The 24,176-nt window shown below is 45.9% G+C and overlaps 1 protein-coding gene across 5 annotated transcripts in view; it reads right to left on the bottom strand.

Annotated features, from left to right (window-relative positions):
* The window catches only part of LOC135197844 (uncharacterized), a 218,497-nt gene that overhangs the window by 187,339 nt on the left and 6,982 nt on the right, over positions 1 to 24,176 (bottom strand). For all 5 annotated transcript variants that reach the window (XM_064225018.1, XM_064225017.1, XM_064225020.1 and 2 more), the window contains exon 2: positions 3,029 to 3,571. In XM_064225018.1, coding sequence (XP_064081088.1) covers positions 3,029 to 3,571 — 543 coding nt within the window. The remainder of the gene's footprint in view (positions 1 to 3,028; positions 3,572 to 24,176) is intronic.

Genomic DNA, 24,176 nt, shown 5'->3' with positions numbered 1-24,176 from the left:
TATCCTTCACCAACTGCGAGGGAAAAAGATGTTCTGAGAGAGGCGCAAACAATAAGGCGGATCTTTGCGAAGGAGAGACGGCCTTCGTGAGGAAAGCACTGTGAACCGCCCTCTTCTTTAAAACTCCTGCACAAAGAGGGAGCATACTTCAGCCGATCCATCCTGAACAGCCTTATCAATGCATGTGAGGATGCTATTTAGGGTTTCTGGGTCCAGTTGTTCCTTTCATGAGACTTCTTGGCAAGAACCCCAAGGGACCAATCTAAGAAGTTAAAAACTTCTAAAGTGTGAAAAAGCCCTTTGAGGAGGTGGTCCGTTTCCGAAAGACCCCATGTTACTTTTGCTGAATTCAAGGCGTGTCTTCTCGAAGAGTCTACTAAACTCGAGAAGTCTGACTCAGCTGAAACGGACAGAGACAATCCCATATTTTCTCCCGTTTCGTACCAAATGCCTCTCCTCCCTGTAAGTTTAGCGGGAGGCATACAAAAGACCATCCTTCCTAACTCCTTCTTCTTCTTGAACCAGGAGTCAAGAGATTGTAGCGCCCTCCTCATAGATATAGCAGGCTTCATTTTTAGGAAAGAGGAAGACTTGTGCGTTTTCGTGCTCGACAACAGAGAGCGTGGAGAGGAGGAGCGGCTGGCGTTAAAGAGTCTCCATATTCTTCCAAGAGAAGGGACGAAAGAACTTTGTTAATTTAGAAAATCCTTCCTTCATTTCATCCTCCGAGGCATCTTCTGGGTTCATAGGCTCGGGAAGGAGAAGGCTCCCTTCTTTCTTCTGTTTCTTCCCTTACTCTCTTCCTTTCTGAAGAAGCACTCCTAATTGAAGAGGGGCTAAGAGTTACTCTCTCTTTGCTAAAAGATTGACGCTTGGATGACTCCTGTCGGATGTCAGGCTCTTCATGCAGGGAATGCGCCTGGTGTACAGCAGGAGTATCTCGCCTGGAAGGAGTAACGTGTTTGGAATACTCCTGGTGCTTGGCAGGCGCAACGCGCTTCGAATACTCCTGGCTTTCTGGTAGGCGCATCTTGTTCCGAATACTCCTGGCGCCTGGGAGGAGTATTAAGTTCAGAATACTCCTGGCGCCTGGGAGGAGTATAAGGTTCGTAATACTCCTGGCGCCTGGGAGGAGTATTAAGTTCAGAATACTCCTGGCGCCTGAGGAGTATAAAGTTCGGAATACTCCTGGCGCCTGGGAGGAGTATCGAGGTCCGAAGACTCCTGGCGCCTGGCAGGAGTATGTCGCTCCAATACTCCTGATCCTTTGAATGCGTATGGTGTTTAGTAGGAGTATTGATCAAGGTAGGCGCTTTTCGTTTAACAAGCGCTCTACTCCTAACAGGATCTTCTTCTTCAGTTAACTCTTGGCGCTTGGTTGAAGATCTTGAACGTTGTAGCTGAATACTCTGGCTCTTTGCGCCTACCCGGAGCCTGGCTCCTGGCTGGAGCCACACTCTTGACAGGAGTAACTTCCTTTCTTACTTCTCTCCTGTCTAACGCATCGCTCCCCCAGAGATGGCCGCTTGTGCGACAACTCCCCTGTAGGGTTCGTCGCGCCCACAGGAGATCGGTATTTAGATCTTTTAATAGGAAGCCTATCATCTTCTTACGAGTAGGCTCCTTATAAAGAACTCCTACCAACGAGGCTAATTGTTCCTGCATATTCATTAAAATTTTCCTGGTTGAGGAATCTTTCGAATCAGGAGAGGGAGATCTGGAAGGCGCTCTAGGATCTCCTCCAGACCCAGAGTCTGAATGTTTTCTAGCCTTCTTATTACCGAAGGCGCTCCTTCTTCAGAGAAGCGCTCGGGACTAGAATTGAGCTCATGTTCTTTCATACTCCTCTTCAGCGGACGGGAAAGTTTCGACTCCTTCCATCCTCTTCTCGGAGAGGGCGAACTAGAAGACGAAAGCACTCTCGAAGGACGCTTTTCCTATAGCGGTCCTTGGCAGTTTGTGATATGATAGATTCTGCCGAAGGGACGCCTGATCGTTGGGGATTCTCCACAACCCCCGTACGGCTTTCGACTTTTCCTTCTCCTCCGGGCCAGGGAGCTTGGAAGAGGTCTAGGCCTGGGAGCGTCGCAGAGACGACCAGACGCCCCCTCCACTACACTGGGACACTAATATCACTAGCGAAACCACATTCACTTTCCTTACCTTCCAATGCTGCCATTTTTTCCTGCATTTTCTGAAGGGAAGCTCTGAGTTCCGCTATTTCCGAAGCAGAACTAGAGGGATTAGCAATTTGTGAACGGGCTGAAACAGAATGGGCATGATTATCAGAGGAAGAAGCTACAGAACTAGACAGTAAATCATGAGATGTAGACATTCTGCGGGTTTTGTAAGCCGCCTTCCTCTCTCTATCTTTCTCTAACTTCTTCAAGTAAGAAGTTAGATTCTTCCACTCTTGCGCACTCAATTTCTCACACTCGTTACACGTATTCTCAATCGAGCATTCAACCATTCTACAACCACTACATGTAGTGTGAGGATCTACCGAAGCTTTCGGAATCCTCACCTTACAGCCCTCATTCACACACACTCTGAAACTAACACTAGAGTCAGACATATTCACGAATTCCAAAAACCAAGTCCAAAAAACAGTCCACGATAGCGAATGCCAAACAACGATCCAAGTACGTCACCAAATATCAGCGAGAGATGATCAAAAGCGTTGTGAAAAAAGAATTCTAGTCAGGAGGAAGTAACAACAATGTTGATACCACCGGCGACAGAGAGAATCCGATTAGAAAACGGGAATGGTTCCTAGTCCTGCCACCCAGAGCAGGGCGGTAGATCACCTGACCTACCTGTAGCGAGTGCCGCGAAATTTGAATTTCTGTCGGGGACGACGGAGTCGATAGCTATGTATATATCTGACAGGTAAGTTGAATGTATGAAAACTCATCTTACTTTCTCATGCAACTGGTGAATAGCAAACATTTTAAAGAGTACCTATTCAACATCTTAACAAGGAAATACTTTATATAATTAAAGAATTACTACACAGTAGTATGCTTACATCGGGTAATGTTTTTGGTGGCCAGTATTGATTGCGTTTTGATCTTGCACCTCCTTCATGTGCATAGCCTCCTGCAGTTTGGTATTCAGAAGGACTTGAAGCCTGATGATTTTTGGGTGTAGCTGAATAATTTGGTATTGGAGATGAATCATATTTTAGTTTCATGGTAACACTCATTGCTCTTCTACTTTTGTTCTTATGATGATCTATACCACACAAATGTGACTCAAGTGGAGTTAACCCATTGAAAGGCCTTTTGCCAATACATATTTTACATTGATATGAAAAGACATCCCTGTCAACGGCATCAATCTCATCATTAATTTTTGCCTCTCTGACAGTTTCAGAAAGGAAACTCAACATTGCCTCATTTGTGGTCTTTGCACGGATGATATCCCAAGCAGCAGAATTCTTATGCTGTGAACTTGCCATATGAGGCATGACATCACCAAAACCAGTCTTTGAACACACCGCACATTCATATCGTTGAGATGCTGGATCATACTTGGTGAGTATCCCAGCCTCTACTGCAACTGAAACTTCCTGTAAGGAGAGAAAAGTAATTAACACTCTACTTTATTACTCAAACTACCAAAAGTATTAACATGTATCATAAGTTTATTTAGTGAAACCATAAAACAAATTTTGGTTTTCTTAGTAACTGGCAGCTAGTTTAGCTTATATAGTGCAGTTTTACTACTTTAAGCAAAACTGCTTTCAACAAATGAAGAACATAATCTGGAAATATAAAAAATTCAGTATAATTTACAGTTTATCTAGATATGCAACCTAAGCTCTTTCACTTGGGTTTACTTTCATCAAATTCTGATTTGATTGTTATCTCTGGTAACAAGGTAGTACTAGTGTCAATGGGGAGTCAACCCACCTAGTCAACTGTCAGTTAATCTTTTTCTTTAAATAAATGGGACAAAAGAAAAATATGATGCTTGGCAGCAAGTGTAAACGTGACACTGGCAGTGGTGCCAATTATGGTGTCACTTTTTCCTTTTGTAACTCGGACAGATGTGACACTAACTGTCACTATTACTTTTTCAGCAGCAGGGACAAATGCGGGACTGGTTAGAGGTGCGATTATGATGAAATACTTAGGGTTTGTATAACAACAGACAATGCATATGACAAATTTTTAATTATGTAACTTGTATTTTTCATAGCTAACCAACCTGAGATCTTAACATTGACTGCCCACCTCTAGCCACCTCTCTTTTGTCTTATCCTGGGTTGGAAGAAAGACTAAATATGTCACTAGGGTCAAGCTTCCACCTCAACTACGTATTGGATGCCAGATGCCAGATTCCTTGCATATACAATTCTTTATTATTTTTAACTGGTTTCCAGCTGGCACCAGATTTATCCAACTTTGTACTTTTCCATATGCAGAACAAACCTTCAGTCTTAACATTAGGACAGACTCATACTTGGAGGGAGGTATGAGAATCCTGAACCGACTGGAGGCTCGGCACATCTGATCATTCTTCTTAGAAACGAGGATTCTAAAGAAGGGGACCTACACTTCTGAGATGTTAGATATGTGGGTTTAAATTGTACAGTCTAACATGTCCAGAATCATTGCATATATGGAAGTCAAAGAGAAATCCAGTATATCTGTTTAAGCAACAAATCATGTCAGCCACATGAAATGGGTTTGTCACCACTCCTCACTCCCCTTGCTAGAGCGAGGAGTAGAAGCTACTGGGGAGCAGATTTGTATGTTGTATGGAACATAAAAATTATTGTAACAGTATGACTGCAACAATCACCTACATTACGCCAGTTCCTGCGTATGATGTTTCTGTTCTTCAAACTGCCTGTAGGTACTGAAGAAGGGGAAAAGGGATTGCGCAGCCACCACTGGACCCAAGGAAAACATGTCCAAGGACCTGTGGGCAATATCCTTCTGGTACAAGGAAGTGAAACTGGTGTGACCAAGCCAGAAACCAGCATTCAGAACCCTATGCCAGGGAAGAACTTAATCCTCTGATGTCTTGTGCTTCTGCATGCACAGTAGTATTGGTCAAAGAACTTGATGATCAGGATAGGCTTGCCTAATCACATCAAGTAGCTAAATGAAATAGTATTCTTGGACACCTATTTCTTGGCTTGGCTTAGGTGATGAGTCCTTTTTAGATAACAACACAGTGCTGTGGCAGGGCAAAGCAGTAGCTCTTGAGGGTTGTTGTTAACAGACTCCTTAAGGGAAGGAACAGAAAATAAGGCAAATCTGTCATCATGAACCAAGGGGCTTTTGGGTCTTGGCTACAAATTCTGGGACAAATTTGAAAACTACTGAGCCCCCAATCCTCGGTGTGTTTTTCACAATCCCAATTCTTTTTGAGGAAGCCAAGACTAGAAGGCATACTGTTTACAAAGTCAGTTCCCTGTCTGACGATTGACGCCAGGCCTCAAATGGAGCTTGAATGAGATTACTCAGCAGCAGAGTAAGGTCCCATGTAGGAATTTTGAGTTCCCAAGGTGAATGAATGCTCAAAGCTCTTGAACAACAGAGAATACCCAGGACGAATATTGTCCACATGTTTTAGATGGAGAATTAATCCTAAGGCAGCCCTGTAGCCCTTGGCAACAGAAACAAAGAAAAGTACCTCTGTTCTGAGCAACATCAGGAAGTTCACTGTCTGCTGAACAGAAGTTCTGAGTGGGCCCTTGTACATGGCTGATAAAGATTTTCTGAGGTGGCCAGACATCTGAGTTGGTGGCCAGACATCCGAGTTGCTGCTCTGTGAGAAGGGTCGTCCTGAGATTCTTGGAACCCATTAGTAGTAGTATGTACTATGTTCAGGACATGACAGATCAGGCAGAACAGAGGTAAGGTGTAAACTTCCATGTTATCCCAAGTAAACTGAAGGATGTTCTCAACCCCAGCAAATGGATCTGGGACCACCAAACAGTAGACCTCTAGCTTTCTATTGAACTGTGTAGCAAAGAGGTGTAACAAAGAGGTCTTCTCCAAGAAGACAGAGGAGATGACAGAATAAACCCAAGGGATGTTCTATAAGATGGTCTATGCAGATATGTGCCAAGTACCCTACTGTCACCTTGTGCACTGTCAAAGGAACCTGCACTGTATACGCAGATGTCCTCACACTGCCAATGAAATGCGCAGTGATAACAGAGGAAACATCATATGAGGAGATCCCCTATGATGACACAGTTCCAGTATGCTACTCAACAGAGGAGATGTCCTATGATGATAGGACACCAATTCCCCCTCCCCTTTTCTTGACTAACGAACCACCATGGTGTTCCTGAGCAACATAACATAAAGCTTAAAGATGGATCTGAATTCCTGTAGAGATAAGAACTATCCTATTGAGGCACAGAACTAGTTTGGTTATACTTGGATATATAAAGTTAGGCTAAGTTAAGAACTGTACCCAAGCTAAGCTAACCCAATTGTACCCAATGTAATATAACCTAACCCAATCCCAAAATCCTGAAGAATGGGAAAACCATCCTCTTGTAGAGGTCATGAACCAGAAGAACATCCTCCAGGATACTGAAGAGCATGTTTGATAGATAGATTTGAAATAGCTAGGCTAGGCTAAGTTGCTAAAAACAGATTTGAACTAGCTAGGCTGGACAAAGAACTCAAAATTTAAAACATATTTACTGTATATCTTTAATAGGTAGTATATAAACCAGCACCATTTTATTAAGTATTCACAGTGCCAGCTGGAAATGGTCATTGAAGCTTGATAAGAAGGTGGTAAATTGGTAGCAAACAGGACAGTGGCAGTATGTACTGACCACTCCCTAATCCTTAACAAATCTCTTATCCTTTGGAAAACATGGACTTTGTGGAGCTGTATGAAATGGATTTAACATATAAGGCACTGGTGAAGAAAAATATGAGCAATTTTAAAAAATGCCCATTTGTTCCTACAAGAATTCACAACATTGCCTTTTATACAAGAATTAAGGCCTGTTCACACAAGCGGGCCTGATCGGCGTGATCCGGGGTTGATGGGCAAATACTGGCGGGCTTACCCGTGAATGCTGTCCACACGGGTGAGGCGATGGAGAGGTGGGCGTGCCCGACGATGCCAGTAGTGTGTTCAGTGCGGTACGATGAACATGGTGCCTACTGCAAAGAACAAGATATTGTGCAGCATGATAATTGCTTTGTGTTTGATGAAAAAGAAGAAAAAGAAGAGAATATGGTGCAAAGAATGGCTCAGTAAAAGAAATGTATAAGGTTAATGTACGTCTGCCAGGGCCGAAGCTCAAGCCATCGGGCACCACCATGGTGATTTTGCTACAAGACCTATCGGGCAATTTGACAGTTTGCCCGTCAAGTGTGCCCGTTAGAGGGGAGGTCCTCCGATCAGGGCCGATTGTGTGGACAGGCCTTTACTCCTTATATGGGAGGAACTAACTGGCACTGTTGCCAAAGTCAGGGGAACATGCAAGGTTCTGAATACCTATCACATCCTCTGAAAGACTGAAGGGACAGCCAGAAACTTGACCAGAATTGTCAGATTCCCACTCATGAGTATGAACAGGGAGGTGCAACTCCTGTAACCTTCTATACTACCACCAGTGCTACACAATTATGAGTTAGGCTATACAACAACTGAAAAGGGCACAAAAATAAGGGAGCAGGACTCAGATTCCAAGGTGTCTCTACACTACCCTATGCCCAACTATGCACCTTGTCTAAAGGGAACTAGGAAAACTACAAACCAGCTGAGCAGCACCATAAGTAAACCTGAGGAGAACACATCTAGGTTCCCAGAGGAGGGAAGCCTGAAAGTCTCTAAACAGCTGTCAACACATAAAACTGAAGTCTGCCTAAATTTAGGAGTAACTCTGATCTATGTGTGCTAAAAAGAGCAGAAACCAGGCCTTTCCCATGCAAAAGTTTAGACACTCCATTCAACAGACAAGGGGTCAGAAGGGAACATGCAAAGTTCACATTCTGGTTTACTATTTACCAATGCTATCATAACTTATTCCATGGAATGAGGGAATAAGGCAGCTGAGAGGCTTGAGAGGGAGAAGGGTTCTCTTGCTCAGTAATAGAGGTACGTTTAATGCACTGCTGCATCTAGCATGCTGGTAAATACAGTACTTAAACTTAGTTAGGTTTGTACTGATGGTATGTAATTTAAGAACAAATTTATATTGTAAAAAACTACACAAAGTATTTTTTAACTGAACTCACTTTAATCAGTTCAGTTAAAATAATACAAAATGTTGTGTTACTTTTAATCTTTCTTAGCTATACGAGCCATGCATCTTTTACATAGAATGCATTAGGTGATAGCTAGACAGTCTTAAAGACTGGTAAAAAGATTAACAGGTGGCTGAGAGAGGGGGGGGGAGACCACCCACTCTCTTAGATGCAGTATCAATTTTTCCTTTGGCAGAAGGGCAGTTGTGGGTTTGGTAGGGGTGATATTGTGATAAACTTCGGGGTGGTGATCTAGAAAATGCATGTTATCTTAAAAATTTGGGATTTGCTATTACAAAAATACAAAACCTAATCTTTCATATGGAGACTCATATTCAAGGCAAGAGGCACAGTCTTGAGATCGTGACTGGTGATGTTCTTCCACCTAGAAATATCAACTTCCCATCCACTTAAGTGAGAGGGAAGGATGCATCCTTTAACCTTATATACATAGGTCAAGGATGACTGGGTCCTTTGCCAGTGTGTGTCTTTTCGTGACCACATTCTAGGAAAATATGGAGGATTTAGGTTTCTCATGTCATAAGGAAAGACAAGCTCAGAAGGTAACATATCAAAACCAAGATATCTTCCTCAACCACACTTAGGGAGTCACATCTACCAACTGATGGAAGGTAGGGATTGCAGGGATTGGAAGATCTGTTTGAGTACCTCGCCAGCATTGGACTAGTGGGAAGAGGATACAAGGAAGGAAAGAATATACCAGACATTTATTCATCCAATCATTCAACACCAAACACCTCAGACAAGATGGTATTGTCAAAATGGGGCGAGGTAGCACTCCATCAAAACCTACCTTGAAAAGAGGCTATGAACAGCTATGAACACCATCAAACCTCTTCAGTACTAGTTTAGTCAACAGGTTTACAGGCTGGTGTGAGGAAAAGTCACACAAACAATCTTCAGAACTTTATAATTTCCTCTCTGACGAGACCCCAAAAAAGCTGTTGTGTTTAGCAACAAGTCTAGCCTAGGATGCAGTTCAGGTGGCAGACTTCATGGTTCTTACTTCAGAGGAAAGATCTCTGCATGAAGCTGTTCCAACCCAAAGCTGTTCATCTGCCTTCAGACTGATGGGTCCACCTTTCGGGTGGGGAGGTCTCAGTCCCCTCTAGGACATAATACCTTTGTTGCTATGTCTATAGGTAAGGGAAGGAGCTTGGAGGATTTAATTTAGATTATAGAATCAACCTCCTCAAATATGCACCATGTAAGTAGGGAGCAAATTGGAGGGGAATACAGTAGCCTGACTTGACCCTACTCTGGGGATCAAGATGTTGCTTTGCTATCACTCATTTTTTTTTAACAAAACTGCATTCATTTCTAAGTTCACTCTTAACTGTTGATTCAGGAATGAAACCATGAGGAAAGTGCGAGTTACTTCATATCGGGTACCTTCACAGAAGGCTAATCATCTGCTTCAATTTCCAAGACCAAGGTTACATAAAATAGTAATCTAAAAATGAAAGACGTGTTACAATGGTAACTTGACTTTAATACTTAATACTTCTGAGGCTAGATACTAGACACATGGTAAGGTAGCCTAGTTGAGAGTATACAGAGTATTAAGTTTGATTTGACTTGCACACATAGGTGACATAGTTTACAAGAGAAGTTTGGGTACAGTACATTATGCTAATAAGATAGACCAACTTCTGCTACATAAGACAGACCAAATTTTTCTGCAGCTAGTATGAGCCTGTTAGGTGGAATGCAATTTGAGGCCATCTTGTCCTCAGTGAAGGCTGTAGGGTAGGCTTAAGATAGGTTATCACTGCTAAAGTAAAAACTTATGGACTACATATGATATACTGCAGCTTGATGACAATATAATCTATGGTGATCTGCACTACGTACATATGATATGTGTTTAATAATTACTGCAAGACTTTGAACAGGTTAAAAGTGAAATTCAAGTTTTTACCCAGGCCTTCTTAATGTTGAACCAAGAAGGGTACAAAGGTCATGTGACAAAAATATGTTAGGTTAGCATACATTATGTAACTAAATTGCAGGTAATTAGTCAAACTAAACCAGACTCATATAGTACAAGGCAACATCTTCACATAAACATGATATTGTCATGATACAATAAAGTTTGTTCATACTTACCTGACAGATATATATATAGCTGTATTCTCTGACGACCGACAGAATTTCAAAACTCCCGGCAAACGCAGTGGTCGGCTAGGTGGTTAGTACCCATTCCCGCTGCTGGGAGGCGGATACCGGGAACCATTCCCATTTTCTATTCAGATTTTCTTTACCACTGTCCCCTGAGGGGAGGTGGGTGGGTACTTGATTATATATATCTGTCAGGTAAGTATGAACAAACTTTATTGTATCATGACAATATCATTTTGTTCATGACACTTACCTGCCAGATATATATATAGCTGAATCCCCACCATTGGAGGTGGGAAGGGGACAGAAATAAAGGAAGGATTTTGGAAACATTTCACATGCAGATGATTGACATCTTGGTTCCCTACCTGTTAGCATAGCTGACTTCGTGATTACTGTCACTCAAGCCTGCTTCTGCTTAACTAGAATTTCCAGCAAGGTAGTGACCTGTATAGCTGGATAAGTTCCTAGATTGATCTGTCAACGGGAGCGTGACCACAATGTGACTAGACCATATTGACCATACTGAAGACAACGAAGCATAATAAATACCACCTAACCTAGCCTCACTAAAGTTAGTCCCATAACTTTCAGGCTAATTAAAGGGAAGACCGCCTCAATCGGCCAACCCACCCTGACGACCGTAAAAAAAACCCTTCCCAATTTAAAATTAAAATTCAACACACATCCATTTTCTAAAGGATGGGTTCGTAATTGCTTCTCGTCCCCAATACTGTATCCGCGGAAATGTATGGTCCAAGCGAGTAGCAATTCTCATATGTCACCTTCACATCTCTGAGGTAGTGTGAAGCAAACACAGAGTTGCTTCGCCAAAATGAGGCACCCAGGATATCACTGAGTGCCATATTTTTCTGAAAAGCCACCGAAGTAGCTACCGCTCTAACCTCGTGAGCATTAACTTTTAGCAGTTTAAGATCACCATCCGTGCAGGATGAATGAGCTTCCCTGATGGTGTTTCTCAAGAAGAACGCCAGTGCGTTTTTAGACATTGGTACTCCGTCCTCTTTGGACCGACGACCACAAGGTTGTCTGACCAGGGCTTCTACATTGTTTGGTCTTTTCCAGATAAAATTTGAGAGCTCTGACAGGGCACAAAACTCTCTCCGGCTCTCGTCCGACGAACTCTGATAACCCCTTGATATCAAAGCTTTTAGGCCAGGGGTTGGATGGGTTTTCGTTCTTCGCTAAGAACGAGGGGCTCAGCGAAAACACACGCATTGTGTTCTCTGAAACCCACATGTTTACTCAAAGCTTGGATTTCGCTAACCCTCTTAGCTGTTGCAAAGCGGTTAGGAAAATAGCTTTCCTAGTTACATCTTTCAAAGAGGCAGCGTGCATAGGCTCAAATGGGGCTGACATTAAAAACTTTAAGACAACATCTAAATTCCCCATGAGGGAATCTTGTCTCGTGGAGCTTTTGATGTTTCAAAAGACCTCAATAGATCGTGAAGATCTTTATCATTTGATAAATCCAAGCCTCTGTGTCGAAAGACCGTTGATAGCATACTTTTGTAGCCTTTAATCGTTGACACTGAAAGTTTGTCTATCTCTCTAAGATGTAAGAGAAAATCAGCAATCTGGCTCACAGAGGTCGTGGAGGAGGAAATATTTTGCCTTCTACACAACCTCTGAAGACAGCCCACTTCGATTGGTAGACAGCTTGGGAAGATGTTCTTCTAGCGCTGGCAATAGCTCTTGCCACCGATCTTGAAAAACCTCTCGCTCTGGCCAACTTTTGGATAGTCTGAATGCAGTCAGACTCAGAGCGGAGAGGTTCCGTGATACCTCTCGAAGTGGGGCTGTCTGAGTAGATCGATTTTTTCTGGAAGTGTCCTTGGGAAATCTACCAGAAATGACATGGCCTCTGTGAACCAGTCGCTTGCAGGCCAAAAGGGGGCGATCAATGTCATTCTTGCTCCTTCCGACGCCGCAAACTTCCTTATTACCTCTCCCAGGAGTTTGAATGGAGGAAAGGCGTAGAGATCCATCCCCTTCCAATTCCAAAGCATGGCGTCTATTGTTATTGCTCCTGGGTCTAGAACCGGGAGAGCAGTAAATAGGAAGCCTCTTTGTTTTTTTGCTGTCGCGAAGAGTCTACCAGTGGGCGTCCCCAAAGTTTCCACAACTCCTTGCAGATCTCTGGATGGAGAGTCCATTCGTTTGGAAGCATTTGATGTTGACGGCTGAGGAGATCCGCACGAACGTTCTGCTGTACCTGAAAACGAACCTCGTTAGAATCGTTGCATTTCTCAGCTTCGCCCAAAGTAATAATTTCCCTCGTTATCTGAACAGGAGCGAGATAGAGTTCCTCCCCTGTTTTTTGAGATATGCGAGCGCCGTGGTGTTGTCCGAGTTGACTTGTACAATTCGTCCCACAATCCTTGACTCGAAGCATTGAAGTGCCAAACAAATCGCTTCTAGCTCCTTGAGGTTTATGTGCCAGGACCTCTGTTCCCCTCTCCAGAGGCCTGACACCTCCTCCCCCAGTGTTGCTCCCCAGCCCGTCATGGACGCGTCTGAGAACAACACTAGGTCTGGGCTCAGAACTTTGAGGGACATCCCTTCTGATAGCTTGACGGGATCGGACCACCACTTCAAATGCTCTTTGATCGATTGAGGGATTCTCAAAATCTCGTCTAGTCTTTCTTGTTCTTCCAGTTGTCTGCTAGGAAAAAACTGAAAGCTGTCTGAGGTGCAGCCTTCCCAGAGAAACAAATTTCTCCAGCGAGGAAATGGTCCCCAGCAGACTCATCCATTCCCTCGCCGAGCATATTTCCTTCTCTAAGAAGACCGATACTTTCTCTAAGCATTTTAGCTGACGTTCTATGGATGGAAATGCTTGAAAAGCCACTGAATCCATCTGAATCCCCAGATACACGATGGACTGTGTGGGAATCAGATGGGACTTCTCGAAGTTGACCAGAAGGCCCAGGTCCTTCGTCAGCTGTAATGTCGCATGTAGGTCCTCCAGACACTGTTCCTTTGACGTGGACCGGATCAGCCAATCGTCTAAATAGAGTGAGACTCTTATCTTTGAGAGATGGAGCCATCTTGCTACATTTCGCATCAGAAGCGTGAATATCATAGGGGCTGTACTCAGCCCGAAACAGAGAGCTCTGAATTGGAAGACCTGTCCTTTCAGAACGAATCTGAGGAACTTCCTGGACCGAGGATGTATCGGAACATGGAAATAGGCATCTTGGAGATCCAAGGACACCATCCAATCTCCTGGTCTCAGGGAAGCTAAAACAGACTGTGCAGTTTCCATCTTGAATTTTATTTTCCTTACAAAAAGATTCAGCCTGCTTACGTCTAGGACAGGTCTCCATCCTCCCGAGTGCTTCGGAACAAGGAAAAGCCTGTTGTAGAAGCCTGGAGAGTTCCGTGACACGACTCTTTCTACTGCTCTCTTTTCCAACATCTGATTCAAAAGGTCTAATAAGATCTGTTGCTTTGAATCCTGATAAGAGGGCGAAAGGTCTATTGGTTCTATGCTTAATGGTGGTTCGATAGAAAAGGGATTTTGTAAACCTTTCTCGATCACTTCGAGTGACCAAGAGTTCGCCCCTCTTATCCTCCATGCTTCAGCGAAATAGAGCGAGTCTCGCCCCGACTGGTGTCTGGAGGGCCGAAAAGTCATTTCTTTCCCCTGGTTTTTGAGGGGCTCTGCCCCTAGGGAAACTCCTCTCGAGCAGCAGCTCTTGAAGAGGCTCTTCACGAAAGGGCTTATAATTCTTCCTAGAAGCTTGCGTGGTTCTTGAAGACATCTGATCAGCAGGACGTTTCGAAGACCGAGACATAAGTCCTTGCGTCGCTCGTTCTTGGAGATTTACTGATAAATCCTTTACCATCGATTGTGGAAAAAGATGAGCAGAAAAGGGAGCGAACAACAATCTGCTTTTTGCGCTGGCGACACTGACTTAGCTGTGAAGCTACAGAAGATTGTGCGCGTTTCTTCAGGACTCCGACGCAAAATGTGATGCCAGTTCGTCGGAGCCATCTCTTACTGCTCTGTCCATGCATGACAAAATACTCGCTAAGTCCTCCAATGAGATGGAATCTGGGCTTCTAGACTGAACATCCAAGACGCCCAAACACCAATCTAGAAAGTTAAAAACTTCCAAAGTTTTATAAAGGCCTTTGAGATGGTGATCTATCTCCGACCGAATTGTCCACAACGAAAGCAGAACTTTCGCTAGATTGCCTAGGTAAGGATCTTGCTAGGAGCTTCCACTAAGTTGGCGAAATCCCCTTGTGCGGAAGCGGGGATTCTCAAACCTGCTTCCTCTTCTGTCTCGTACCACTTCCCCGATCTTCCACTAAGCCTTGTGGGGGGGAAGTGGGGGGGGGGGGGGAAGTGCAAAAGAAGTCTTGCCCTTTGTCTTTTTGGATTCCATCCAATCATGGATTCTTTTTAAAAGCCCTTTTAGTCGAGAGCGAGGTGGCCATTTTGACAAAATTTGGAGTCTTCCTTGCCTTCGAAGAGGTTAGTTGCGAAGGTGGAGAGCTCGGAACTGGAGCTCGGAACTTCTCGGGAAACCAAATAATCTTTTAAAAAGACGAGTCAAAGTCTATAACCCACCAGGGCAGGGATGAGGTTGTAGGATCCTCCTCCTCTTCCGAAACAGCCTCGCTTGACGATTTATTTTCTAATGGAGACATAGCCTTATTCTGCATTGAACGAGAAGAAACCAAAGTTTCACCTCCCTTTCGAACCGTAGGTTTTTGTGTTTGAAAATAAATCAATTTTGAAGAGGAGAGTCTGCTATGTTCTCCTAACCTTGACTTTCTCTCCGAATTTTCCAAACTGACGTCATACGATTTCTCTTGACGAGCACTGATATTGTAGTTCCTACTACCTTGAAGCATATGGCGCTTAACCTTCTGACTAGCGACCTGTTCTTTTTCTTCTCAGAGTGACTTTTATGCATCGGACGCCTAGCGCCCTCAAAAGCGTCCCTCATTTGTCGTCCCTGGAAAAGCGTACCATCATTTGCGTCCTGGAAAGCGTCCTCATTTGGCGTCCTGGAAAGCGTCCTCATTTGCGTCCTGGAACGCGTACTGATGAAGGACGACGAGCGTCCTTACTAGCACTACGCCCTCGCTCCTCAAAAAGGTCCCTCATATTCATCTTCATATCCTTCTTCTGAACTAATATCGTGCGTCTGAAGTCTCTCCAGCCGACGTTTCCGACCCCGAGCGTCCCGAGAAGCGTCCTTACGAGCGTCCAGTTTAGCAAAGCGTTTGTTTGTTGAATATTCTCTTCCTGTAAGTCAAGATCAATTCCTCCCAATTTTATTTCTGAGCGATCCTCTGACAACGCTTCTTCGACTCTGGGAAAGACGACGGCGGCCGCCTGTGCGGCACCTATTGTCTTTTTCTTTACCGCCAATACTTCTAGAGACTCTCTCAGCAGGACTGCTTGCGCATTCCTGATTGAGTCGATGAGGTCTAGAAGGCGACGGATCAGACGAAGACAGAAGAACGAAGAGAAGCCGCAGGAGACGTCTAGATTTCTTGACGGGTAGCCAAAGATCTTTTTTACGACTACGTGATCTTTCCTCTTTCTTGGCGAAAAACGTATCCAACTGTTGACGAATCGCTTCGAGAGTCTTTTTTGATGGTGAAGAACCATATGATGGAATGAACCTTTGAGGAAGAAGATGGGCGATGGGGACGCCTTCTTCCTTCTCTCCGGACTCGAATCAGGACGCTCAGAAAGCGTCCTAAATCTCTTGTGCGGGATACTGTCTTCGAAGTCTTCCTCCGGAGAAGACCGAAGCGTAAATCGAGGCGGAGGACGCTCTCGATCTCCCGATGAAGCGTCCTCTTCCATCATACCTTTCCTAAGAGGGCGAGAAAGAAAGACGATGGCCGCCAGGTTGCGACGTCTTACGTCTTCCTTACCACTCTCACTTGGAGAGGCTGCGTACTCTTCCGTAAGACCTTTCCTAAGAGGGCGAGAAAGACGATGGCCGCCAGTGCGACGTCTTACGTCTTCCTTACCACTCTCACTTGGAGAGGCTGCGTACTCTCCGTAAGACCTTTCCTAAGAGGGCGAGAAAGACGATGGTCGCTTGTGCGACACTTACGTCTTCCTTACCACTCTCAGTCGGAGAGGTCTTCCGAGATTCCCACCCACGGTGAGGTGAGGACGTCTCGGAGGAAGAGAAGCATTCCTTCAAAGTTCGAGCTTTGCGCGCGATCTTTGGCAGCCTGGGATGCGTCTTCAGGATCTGCCGAAGGGCGACCGCCAGACCGGTGTTTAATTCCCGTAACCCTCCTTCGGCCTTCGACATGTCCATTCCTGTGTTCTGGGAGTCCGACAGAGGTCTCAACCTGGAGGCATTATAGGACCGATCTGACGCCCCCTCCACTTCACTAGGGGCACTAACATTATCACTACACTTTTGCACATTAGATTGTAGCACTTTCATTTTCGATTCAAAGGTTCCGAATCGATTCTAAAATGGTAGAAAGGGCATTCCCTTCTGTAACAACACTTCCTTATCTGAAGGAGAAATTATAGGGTTATGCGTAACATGTTCTACATTTATGTTAGATTGAGCAACCTTACTTTGACTTTTAACAGAAGCACTCCTGGAGGAAGACCTCCTAATTCTGTCACGCTCAAGTCTATGAATGTAAGATTCATACGCCTTCCATTCGACATCAGTCAACACTTCACATTCTTTGCACCTATCATCCAACAAGCAAACATGCCCTCTACAATTCACACACACTGTGTGAGGATCTACCGAGGCTTTTGGTAGCCTCACCTTACATTCTTCTACACCACACACCCTGAAACTAGTAGAACTAGATCCAGACATCTCAATTCTAAGAAAAATCAAAGCCAAAATCAAAATCCAAACCACAATAGCGTTATAGCCAAATCCACCTATGAAGCCAAGTCCGAAAACCAAAAGACAATCCAAATACTCAAGTGACAAATGAAGTTTTCGAAATCCTAAGCGGAGGTCTGTAAACAGATGTTTACCGACCGGCGACAGAAGAAAATCTGAATAGAAAATGGGAATGGTTCCCGGTATCCGCCTCCCAGCGGCGGGAATGGGTACTAACCACCTAGCCGACCACTGCGTTTGCCGGGAGTTTTGAAATTCTGTCGGTCGTCAGAGAATACAGCTATATATATATCTGGCAGGTAAGTGTCATGAACAAACAAATTATTCTAATTTACCTTCAGTTATGAGATTAGTATCCCAATTCCCAGTTTTTACAGACAGTCTCCAGGGTTGATGGGATTTGGATTCTCAACAAGGTTATGTAGGTTGGAAGAGGTCAGGAGGGTTAACACTGCATGCTGGCCCTCCTTAGTTAAGTTATTTAAGATGTATAGCTTTGGCTGATGCTATACTATGCTTTCATGCAGGCCTTTGCGCACCTATTAGTAAGCGCCTAATCCTAGCTCACACCCAGATCTGGGGCAATATATAACTGCATACAATTCATATGTGCAATTAAATAGTGCAATTACAAAAAAAACTTTCAAGAAAGATGACAAAAAAAAAAAAAAGGAAATTATAGGCATTCATCTCATTCAAAATCCCTCATCTGGGCAAGGTACTACAGTATTGCAGAATAGTTGTGCACCTATCATTCTACCATATACCATGTCAAGTTGGGGGATAAAGGACACCGAGTCCCTTCAACCAGATCAAAGGCACCATGGAAGAGGTTAAATTAGGATCTCTGCTGCAATACCCATGTCTTTCATCTGCTTTTTAGTAAGCTGCAACCAAGTAAAATAGTGTGTGCAAACCTTCTGCACTTTTGCCTGAAGCAGTAGCCTACTCATCACCTTGTGCTGGAGTGAGAGATGTCATCCTGTAGTCCCAATATCTTGAATCTCTTTTAAATATATTTAATCCAGCCTCTGATTAGATAATAAACTTCAACTACCTGAACAGCAATTTATATGAAACAAAAGTCAGTTTTTTTTAAGTAAATTGTATTTTTCTTAACTATACAAACCTAGGTCCTTTACAATAGGAATTACTTAAGGCGAAGCCTGGACGCGGCCGCTGAATCTTCAAACAAGGCGGTATGGTAGTTAACTACCAGTCTGATTGTTGGTTGTCATCCAACCGGGACTGAGCGCACCAATTTGCTTTCGGCCCAGGTAACAGATTGAGGGGGTGGTGAGGTGAGCAGTAAGTGTAAAGGAACTAGGTTTGTAATAGTTAGGAAAAATACAATTTACTTTCAAAAATTTTGATTTGTTCCTACACAGTATACAAATCAGCAGTCCTTTACAATAGGAAGACTCACTGATTAGGGGGAGGAATCTGCATGAGCCCCTGTGAACTGACTGGCGTTCAGCCTACCTGGGCTCTTCTCCTGTTCTTTAGAGCAAGGGAGAAGGTACAGGTTATGAGTTTGTCTTATGTCAATGTCCCCCTTTTCCGCCTTGTAAGGGTAAGGGGGGATATGTGCTTCTATTACTAACAAAAGGAATAGAAAGGATACTCTAAGGAGTGTCTTACCTGCATCAGTGCTTGATCAGCAAGTAACAGTCAGCATACTCTCTGCCTGAAGGGAAAGAGTAAAGGATGAAGGGGATGAAGAAGACCCATTCACTCTGCATTCATACTGTACTACAAGGCAAGATGCTAATCTGTCCTGTTAGAGGAGCTGGGTAAGCTACACAACTTCTTGAGCAGCCACCACTGGTCCCACTGGTCCCAAGGAAAGTGTCGAAGGACCTGTGGGCAATATCCCGAAGGTAATGAGAGGTGAAGGTGGTCAGTCTTGCCCAGACCCCCACCTTCAAAACCTGCTGAACCGATAGGTTCTTCCAGAACATGAGGGATGGGGCAATGCCCCTGACCTTGTGAGCTCTCGGACGAAGGGTACCGGTGTCATCGACCGCAGCAGAGTACGCCTTCCTGATCATGTCACAAAGCCAGAAAAAGACAGTGTTCTTAAACACCTCTTTCTTGGAACCACCAGTGCTAACGAAGAGTCATCAACACTCAGGCTGAAGATGTAGAGTCCTCCTCAGGTAGCACCGTAGTATCTCATCTGGATCGTAACCAACAGTCACTGAGGGAGGGGATGGAGAAGGACTTGAATCTAGCGTTAGGGACTGAAGGATTCCGAGTCCTCGCTACGAAGTCCAGGACAAATTCGAGCGTAACGGATCCCCAACCTCTTGTGTGTTTAACATCGAAAGATAGCCCCTGGAGTTCGCCTACTCTCTTCGCTGAAGCCAGGGCAAACAGAAAGACGGTCTTGAGGTTCAGATCCCTGTCTGACGACTCTCGAAGTGCTTCATATGGGGCACGAGTCAGGATCTACAGTATGAGAGTCACATTCCAAACAGGAGGCCTGAGATCCCTGGGTTGACAAGACCTCTCAAAACTCCTCATGAGGCGAGATATCTTGAAGGAGGACGAGATATCATTCCCCTTCAGCTTTAGGACCAAGGCTAAGGCTGACCTATAGCCCTTTACCGCCGAGACAGAGAGGAGCTTCTCTTGGCGAAGGTAGACTAGGAAGTCCGTAACCTGCTGAAGAGTGGCTCCAAATGGAGAGATACCCCATCTATGACACCAACTACAGAAGACGGCCCACTTTCCCTGATAATACTGCTGCAGAGGACTTCCTCAGGTATCCAGCCATCTCTGTTGCTGCTCAACAAGAATAGCCTCTCACTCGTAAGAGATGGTGAATAAACTCCAACCATGAAAACACAGGTACCCTACCGCTTGTTGGTACCATTCTACTTGAGGTTGAAACAGAAGGTAGTGCCAAGGGGGAATCTCTCTCAGTGCCTCTGCAAGAAGAGCCAGGAGGTCGGGCTACCAAATAGCCTGAGGCCATTTGAGAGCTACCAAAATCATCCGCAGATTCTGTGTGATCCACACCCTGTTGAGCACAGCTCGAATCAGGCAGAATGGGGAAAAAGTGTAAGCTTCGGGGTTGTCCCATGGATATTGGAACACGTCCTCTGCTGCTGCCCACGGGTCCGGAACAACCGAGCAGAAGATTTCCACCTTCCTGTTGAACTGGGTGGCAAACAAGTCTATGACTGAATGCCCCCATAGGCTGAAAAGCCTCTCCGCTCCGTCCTGGTGTAGGGACCACTCGGTTCCTATCACCTGATTTCTGTCAGCTGAGCTTGTCTGCCACTACATTCCTCTTGCCCGGAATGTATCTGGCTGACAGCTACACCGAGTGAGCCACCGCCCACTCATGCATCTGCACTACAATCTGTGAAGCTCGAGGGAGGCAAGTCCCCCTTGCTTGTTGACTTATGACACATATCGTGGTGTTGTCACTCATTAACACCACAGTGTCTGATCATTCGTTCCTGGAACTCCAGGAGCACCAGGAAGGCTACCTTAAGTTCCAGTACATTGATATGAAGGCACTTGTTGTGATCGTTCCACAACCCTGTAGTCAGCAACTCCTCCAGGAGTGGGTCCCACCCCTCGTTCGATGCATCCGAGAACAGGAGCATGTGCGGAGGGGGAGTAGTCAGATCCACCCCTACGGTGAGGTTCCTGTCATTCAACCACCCCTGCAGGTCTTCCTTTACTTCCTGCAAGAGAGGAACCAGGAAAGACTGAGGATCTCGTGATTGGGACCAAAAGTGCCCGTCTCCATTGGAAAGACCGCATGTGAAGACGCCCGTGAGGGACTAGCTTCTCCAAGAACAACAGGTAACCAATCACAACTTACCATAGTCGAACAGCCGCGCTACCTCTCCGAACCTGTTGATACGAGAGTCCGAGGGGAAGACTTACTGCTACTGTGTCTATCAGCATGCCCAGATACAACGTCCTCTGCTTGGGTTCAAGATCGGACTTCTCCAGATTTATCAAGATCCCTATATTCTGACAAAACTTGAGAAGGCGGTCCCTGTCCTATAGCAACTGCGAGTGGGAGCTCTCCAGGCTCAGCCAATCATCGAGCTACCTCAGGAGACGTATCTTGTTCAAGTGTGCCTAAGCCGAGATCAGGTTGAACACACTTATGAACAACCTGGGGAGCGGTCGAAACTCCAAAGCGGAGGTACTTGCATGACGATGGATGGATGGGTATTTGGAATTAAGCATCCATTAGGTCCACCATAAGCATGAAGTCACTCTCCCTAATGGATGTCAACACTGATTGTGCTGTCTCCATCTTGAACCGGGTCTGGCGAATGAGTTGGTTCAGGGGAGAAAGGTTTATGACTAGTCTCCAACCCCCAGAAGCCTTCTCTACATGAAAGACTCAGCTGAAGACCTGTTCGGCACGACTTCAAAAGCGCCCTTGCTCAACATTGTTCTCACTTCTTCCACCAAGACCTGGTGTTTCGAAGATCCCACGGACCGGGTGATTGGTGAGGGGTAGCAGGGACTCGAAGGGAAGCAGATAGCCTTCCCAAAGGACGTCCACTATCCAGGTCTCCGCTCTGCATCGCTGCCAAGTTGCCCAAGGCTCAATAGGCAACCCCCCACCAATAACAGCAGCTGGGGGGGAACACCAGCCCTAGCGTTTCCCCTTGTTCTTTCCTTTCCCTCCTTGGCCCGAAGGCAAGGCTCGTCAAAAGGGGCATGAAGGCACACCTTTTGAAGAGGAAAAAGAAGGCTGGGTCATTCCTCTGGCACCCTTCGAAGTGGTGGACTTCATAGGGGCCAAGGAAGAGCTAGCCAGACTCGAGGGTCTGGCCGCAGTAGAACGCGAAGGCGCAGCCACTTTTGCTACAGCGTGGTGGAAAAGCCGGTCCTTGTCATCGTCCCTCCACTTGTCAACCAAAGGATCTACCTGTTCTCTACTACCTGTTCTCTACTAAAGAGAGAGGCAGAACCCAGCAACAGTCCGTTTCTCGAGGCCAATACTGACTTGGTACCGAGGGACCTGGATACTCGAGAGTGGGCAGTGTTGCGCCTCTTGAGTACCAGATTCACCCACAGGTTAGCAGTCTGGTGGGCCAGGTAGGTAATTGCCCTACCTTCAGACTGACACGGCCTCCCGACCTTGGACACTGTGAACAACCACAGGTCCAACCAAGAGACTGCTTGGAGCACCGCCATGGCAGTGGCTTCCAATGTCGCTGCCTCCTGCTGTGAGAGAAATATTTTCCACGGTCAGGTGCTGCAGCAAGCCGAACCAGGTCCGGGTCAACCTGTTTAGTCAGTAGAGGCCTGCCCGAGGGTGTATAGAAGAGCCTCTGGCGAGGTAGAGGAGGAGGAACGAGTCCATCCAAAAGGTTGGATCTAAGTGATTTTCTTGTCCCGAGACCAGATCATTCACTTGATCCAACAATCTGTCAGCCTTGCAACACGAGTCCCGTCAAGGCCTTGGGTTCCCTCTTGGGTTCCCTCTTGGGTTCCCTCTTGGGTTCCCTCTTGGGTCCCCAAAAGGATTCAAGTCAAGAGGGGTGATCTCCTGTAGAGGAGGTCACGGCTGCTGCCCAAAGATTGTTGTGCTAATGTATCAGCGCGAAAGTCCTCTGTATCTCGGGGGTGTCCGAATCCCTTGGTAAAGGCCCAAGTCTTTCCAAGGATCGGTCTTCCCGATCTACTCCCTCGTAAGGGGGAAACCAAGCTAGACCCCTTTGCTCCATCCTCTACAACTCAGTGGGGTCCTAAGACTCCAGGGACGTAGGCCGCTGTCGCTGAATCCCATGGAGAAAGCTCCACGGGGTTCCTTGTACGTATTCTCCTCATCCCTCCCAGTGTATCCTGAGGAATAGGAGAGGTGGATCGGGTGCCTCCACTCCCCCTTGCAGCGCTGCTGCTGCTGGGGGGGGAGGGGGGGTGGTGAGCCACACCCTTGCACCAACCTGCAGTGGTGACAAGCGCGTGTGCCTAGGAGATCGCAATCATACAGATGATGCCGACTCCCAAGGAGAATGCAACTGCTCTCGCCACGCTGTAGCAGTGCTGGTAGGAGCTGCGGCGCTGCTCGTGGAAACATGGCCCCCTGCCTCGTGAGATCGCGCATCGTCCTCATGACGCAACCCAGTGCTCTTCGAGGCCAAAGCCCCTGGTGAAGAGGACTGAACAGGGGACCTCCTCATAGTCTCTCCCTTTGCTCCTTCTCTAAGGGACAGATACAACACTCATGGCTCCTGACAAAGAACCAGGCTTGGTCTTCGCAGACAGGGCCAAGCCGCAACTTGATCCCTTCTCTCGTCCCGTGCCACTATCCCAATGAGAGCTGATCCCGCGTTCTTGGCAGTGGATGTGCTACTTCCCTTGGAAGGTTGCACATTCAGGGAACCTTGCAAACGAGATCCCGACACAGCGCTGGTTCTGTAGGCAGCACATTTAGTACATGGGGTTGGAGAACAAACCTTCGCTTGTGCTCCAGTGGTTCCCGAGGCCCTTGCCCCTGAAGGCAGAGTCTCGGTTCCCTCTCCCAAGGGAGTGGGAGAGCTGACAAGAGAGCCAACTGCCTTCCCCATGGAGGGTGAATGCAGACCCTTTGAAGTGTCAACATGAGACTTCTTAGGGGGCAGAGAGGCTACCTTCCTCTTCTTAGGTTGTGAAACCTTTGACGGGGAAGGTGAGGAGGAGGCAGAGGAAGACAACGACAACGAGGAAGAAGACGAATACGACAACTTTCTCGATCTCTTCTTCTTCGACTACAGGTTTGGCAGCGGGAACAGTGGTAGAACCAGAGCCACTATCTGGAGTGTGATGTGCGGCAGTACCCATGATTGGCATTACTGGCATTACTAGCATCGCTGTCACATCTTGGGACATCAGGGATAGCAGGAACCCTGAGGCGGCATCGAGAAATTGAAAGGAGGCA

The sequence above is a fragment of the Macrobrachium nipponense genome, chromosome 21 (assembly GCF_015104395.2).
Source record: "Macrobrachium nipponense isolate FS-2020 chromosome 21, ASM1510439v2, whole genome shotgun sequence".
Lineage (NCBI taxonomy): Eukaryota > Metazoa > Arthropoda > Malacostraca > Decapoda > Palaemonidae > Macrobrachium > Macrobrachium nipponense.
The sequence above is the reverse complement of the archived record's forward strand: the minus strand, read 5'-3'. Positions and strand labels throughout refer to the sequence as shown.